At 34.4% G+C, this 5,556-nt stretch overlaps 1 protein-coding gene across 13 annotated transcripts in view; it reads left to right on the forward strand.

The window, feature by feature from the left end:
- Nucleotides 1-5,556, forward strand: part of LOC143214797 (uncharacterized) — a 308,560-nt gene that overhangs the window by 275,941 nt on the left and 27,063 nt on the right. For 10 of the 13 annotated variants that reach the window (XR_013010224.1, XR_013010218.1, XR_013010216.1 and 7 more), the window contains 3 exons: nucleotides 4,233-4,473; nucleotides 4,765-4,909; nucleotides 5,028-5,171. Coding sequence is in view for 1 of the 13 variants with exons in the window: in XM_076436196.1 (XP_076292311.1) it covers nucleotides 4,765-4,909; nucleotides 5,028-5,171 (289 nt within the window). In the remaining 12 variants the exon portion in view is untranslated. The remainder of the gene's footprint in view (nucleotides 1-4,232; nucleotides 4,474-4,764; nucleotides 4,910-5,027; nucleotides 5,172-5,556) is intronic. The other 3 variants (XR_013010215.1, XM_076436196.1, XR_013010222.1) reach the window with 3 other exon arrangements.

Here is a 5,556-nt window from a genome sequence, read left to right on the forward strand (position 1 = left end):
GGAGAAGTGAAAGATTACACAGTTAAAATTGTTGTACACAACGACCTTCGGTGTTTTCTTTGTGACTCTGACCAATTGCAATTCTTTTCACGTTATCTAGCAAACTGATTTTCCAAAGAAACTCAAGTTGGTCCGATTTGAAAAAGTTACTTCGTTGATTGACGTATCAATTACGAATTCGAGCGTGATTTTTCATTTTTGTCAGATAGACATTTTGCGGTGCTGGTCTGGAAAGAAAATCTAATCAAAAATCAGTTTTTGGAGTCCCAAAGCAATTAAATAATTTGTTTCGTCATTTGAAGAATGTAATGAAATTGAGGTTCAAAAATTTTCTTGGCGGAATTCATAATTTTATTTCGGCTAATGAAATGCATTTAAGTTTAACAGAGCATCGATTGCCACTATAAAACGCAATATTCTATATGCATTGACCTAATAATTTGTAGTGGACACATCTTATTAAAGTATAATTTTAGCGTTGGCAATTAATCAATTGGAATTCTGTAATCACAATAATATTAGCTAATCTAGATTATCGACTTTGATAATTGACTTTAATATGAAGTGTAATGTGATTAATGACCTTAGCTTAACACTTTCATGCTCATGTGCACAGAAATCGATTTATATCACAAAAAAGCTACTATAGTGGTGCAACTTGTATTGAAATTATCAAAAATTAGTCATTAATAACAATGATAAATTACTAATACAATTTAAAGAATGCAGCAACTTCTGAACTTTCTTGTTTTATTTATAACTTTATTAACATTCTAACCACCTCCAGTTAATCAAATGATTTTATTTCATCAGTTCTATTACTAGGAACAATTTTAATTTCACACGCGCGCTACGCTCGGAATTGGCGTCATTTTTCCAGTAGTATACATATGCTAATGGACCTCCACAGCCGTGCAAACTTTACTTCTAACTTTATACTTTCTGTCTTGGGGACCAGATGTCAACAAAAGAGTTAAAAATTAATGTCGACGTATTGTGTCTGCAACTTGCGAAACTTCTTTCTGTCATGGACAATGAAAATGGCGGAAACAAACCTCGTTCATTTAAGAAATTTGTTGTCCATGTCGCTCAACGAAATGCTGAATGAAGTAAAAATTGTTTCAGTTCAAGTAATTCCAGAACAGGTTTACTCTGTGAACGAAAATGATGGAAATAAGAAAATTAATAAGAAGTGGCAATAATATTAAACAACTAATATACTGCAAAAGTACTATTTCTCTAAATTGAATAATCTCAAATTAATCCAATTGTACGATATCTTTCAAATTTCATTAGCGCAGACAGTAATCATTATATTAAGCTACCATAAATCACAAAGCGTAGCAGAAAGTGATGAAATGATAGCTGAACAACCGTGAATAGCTTCTCAAATTAAAAGCTTTAACGTAAAACGGTTCTCGAATTTAGAGATGAAAGTCTACAACTATTATTCCACTTCGATATTCCACGTCAAGTGGGTTTCACTCGCAAAGAGAGTTCAGCACACTGGGAATGCTGAAATTGGCAGACAGCTTTGACTCGATTTCTTTTTCGATTTCCTTCTTTTCAATGGGAATTATAAAATTGGAGAATCGTTCGGGATGTGAACAACTGTATTACCATTAGTATAATGAGTCTCTAACCTGATTTAAAATGCAATGAATGTTATTAAACACTAACACTCTATAGTATGTATTGGGTTGGCAAATAAGTTTGTTCGGATTTTTACATTGGAATAAATTACAAAAACCGAACGAACTTATTTGCCAACCCAATACAATGATCAGTCAACTTCATTTCCGACAGACTAAACAGTCTTTCAATTTACAATAGGTTCATACTTTTCAACAAATCATTTTCTCAACAGTTTCTAGAGACGAAGAACAAGTTCAATTTACCAACTAGAAAATAGTCTATCAATTTACAATAGGTTCATACTTTTCAACAAATCATTTTCTCAACAGTTTCTAGAGACGAAGAACAAGTTCAATTTATCAACTAGAAAACTAGAAAATAGTCTTCCAATTTACAATAGGTTCATACTTTTCAACAAATCATTCTCTCAACAGTTTCTAGAGACGAAGAACAAGTTCAATTTACCAACTAGAAAACTAGAAAATAGTCTTCCAATTTACAATAGGTTCATACTTTTCAACAAATAATTCTCTCAACAGTTTCTAAAGACGAAGAACAAGTTCAATTTATCAACTAGAAAACTAGAAAATTTTGTTACTATATTGTATGCTTTCTTGTATTTTAAGCATTTATGGAAAAAATTAGTGAAACATAAAACAATGAAGGTATTAGAACAATGTAAGAGATAATTATCTCCAAATAATTACAATTACTAACAGAAGTTATTTAATTTTCTTTTTCTGCAAATGATGTATAAAAATTTCAAAAATTTCTTTTCTAGATTAAGATCATACATATGTATATATAATACACTACTGTGTTAAAAGAAGCACCCTGTATAATTATAAGATATAATGACAAACACAATATCCTTCTGTAGAAATTGTATTGTACAATAATTGTTTTATTGCATTTAAAGTATTAGATAATCTGCAATAACACTTATTCTCAGAACTATTCAATTAAACAACGGAATCCTTTTTCAAAACTTACTGTGTTCTTATTTGATTTTTTACGCTTTTCTATTAAATATTTCCGGGTGCTTCTTTCTTTGCACAGCAGTGTACATACATTTTTTATACAGACAGTTCGTTTAATTCCAACTTAAAAGGTAGAAATAATATTGCTACTTATCAGGTTTTATTCGGACCGTTCATTACGAGTGGCTTAATATTAAATGATTGATTTCAGTGATTTCTGATATGGTACGTAATTATTCACAAGTGCGGTGAGCGAGTGAAGTGTCGTTACCATTGAAAAGTCAAGCAGCTTCGAAGCGAGTATATAAGACGAGGGATCCAAAGTGTCTTAACATTTTAATTGGTTTAATTCACCTCGGGAAGTTCCCAGCATTGTGTCTATTGTAACTACAATTCGACTCGAACAACAAGGTGTGAATAGGCGGCTTATGTAAGATTCGGAACGTCGAGCAGATAAACTAGGTGAATCAGATATTCTATATAATCGCAAAGTTTCGGTTTGCATTGTTCCCCGTGACATGATACTCACGTTTTCCCGAAGTTAGTTACTGGGTTATTAAGTTATTATTCTTTGACCGATTTCGCGTATCACTCATGCTTCAAATCAATTTGAGGACAACCCACGTAACGTACGGGGTTTACAATAGCATATTGGCGTTAAGGCGACGATAAGCCGAACAAAGAGATAACCACCGCTGTAAACCAAATAGCAGTTGACTAAACAGCGTAGTTTACTTAAACAATAGCTCATCGTCTGGTACTCGGGGCTTGAAATTAGTAAATCTGTATCCTTAACGCCTGTCGTACTCCAGTCGATTATCTCTTCGAGCAAACACTTTATCTAACAATCCTGTTTTCCTTTCCTTAATAGGAAATATGGAACCTTCACTATAGTAACTCTGTTATAACCAAAAACATATTTTATACTTGTAAAAAGTTAACATGACTACTTGTTAACATCGTCGCAGTTGACCTTGAACGCTCTTGGATGACCTCCAACCGAAGATCACAGCATCTTAAAGCGTCCTATTACATAGTAAATAGAGAAATATATCATACCTTTTAAAAAACAGAGTTGACCTTTACAGCACAGATAACAGAATTATGTTTTTGAAGTTGGTATTATTTTTTTTATTACAGAAATGGTTACGTTATGGGTCAAATGTTCCAAAAAATGTCGCGTATGCTTGTTTCGCTATATTTTAAGATAACACAGCTTAATTTTAATGCAATTATCTTCATATTATTATCTCAATTATTGTAAGATTTCAATAGCGTATCATACATATAAAAAGATACAGTAGATCCTCGATTATCCGGATCTCTGGTGTTCGAATTCTCTATCCTCCGAATGCTTTCCACGAAGAGTTAGTTTGCGTTAAACCAACCCATACGCTACACGATTTACAGCACACTTCAATGAGGATTAAATTCAGCACTGAAACTATGCAATTGTTGTATTATCCGAACAATCATGTTCCACGGATAATCGAAGTTCTACTGTACGTAGAAAAATACGAAAAAAATTTGTTCAAATAGCCAAAGATATGTTGTATCTTCAATTTGATTTTAAATTATTTTTTACTAAAAAATGGTCGAATTTATTAATGTTTTTAGGCCCGTTCCTGTGGGTGTACACCTCAGAGCCTGGATCCTGAAACATTGTTAAGTGACTCTTCAATGTGACAGTGACATTCCGCCATTGACGGAACGTTAGGGTATGTTATCCCTTAGGGCTTAGGCGAGCCGTCTTCACGCTAGGTGACCGCATGCTGCTATTACCAATACGCGGGCTGTTAACGTGCCAGCAATTCGGGAAGACGACGTTTCGTGGGACCGGTGGTTAAGGAATAGCACGGTAGGGATAACAGTCGTGTGCGAGAGGTGTACGCGTGGTAATTAATGCCGCTGCAGTGCTGCGGGCCAAGAAGGCGGGACAACTCGATAGTGCGAGCCAAAACCAAACATTCCTAGCGCCAATGTATCCGGTATCTGGAGTATCTCGGTATTAGTTCGACACGTACCAATTATAAGCTGGCACACGAGTCATCTCTAGCAGGGGTCGTCGTAGAAATGTCGCGAAACTTGCTTCGTGAATAGGCATATTTGCACCGCTTCATCCCCCACCCCTTGTTTTATATGATTGCAGAAGTTCGTGGCCGATTTCGAAAATAAAACAGAAGCGGTCACATCAATTATGTCACCACCATTTTCTACAATCGTCCCCCAACGTTTTACAAGAAGAAGCAGCGTGGTTTCTCTTCAGTGCAGATCTCGAAGTCTCTGAATATTGGGTACGAACTTTTGCAATCATTTAGTAGATTTTGTTTTAAAAAAAAGATTATTCCTTGCTTCGTAAATAGGCATATACGCACCACTTCATCCCCCACCCCTTGTTTTATATGATTGCAGAAGTTCGTGGCCGATTTCGAAAATAAAACAGAAGCGGTCACATCAATTATGTCACCACCATTTTCTACAATCGTCCCCAACGTTTTACAAGAAGAAGCAGCGTGGTTTTTCTTCAGTGCAGATCTCGAAGTCTCTGAATATCGGGTACGAACTTTTGCAATCATTTAGTAAACTTTGTTGCAAAACATCTGTTTGAACTCAGTGTCGACAAAAAGAATATTTCTATTATGATTATCAATTCGTTTCACGTTTTACAAATTTGTTTCACCGTTGACACGATATTTGTTTTAAATAAGGTAGCTATTCAACGAAAACATTTCCATGAAATACGTGTAATTTCATGGAACGACAAAATGTTCCATTAAATAAACAGAATTTTATTAAATGGAGAATTGTTCCATCGGGTGAATAGAATTTTATTCGATGCATGCCCTCTATATTTTTTTAAAATCAATTGTCCATACCTGAAACTCGACATTCACGAATACGTTGTGATAAAAACTAATAAAAAATTATTACGAATTGACAG

Source organism: Lasioglossum baleicum, chromosome 13 (genome assembly GCF_051020765.1).
Source record: "Lasioglossum baleicum chromosome 13, iyLasBale1, whole genome shotgun sequence".
NCBI lineage: Eukaryota > Metazoa > Arthropoda > Insecta > Hymenoptera > Halictidae > Lasioglossum > Lasioglossum baleicum.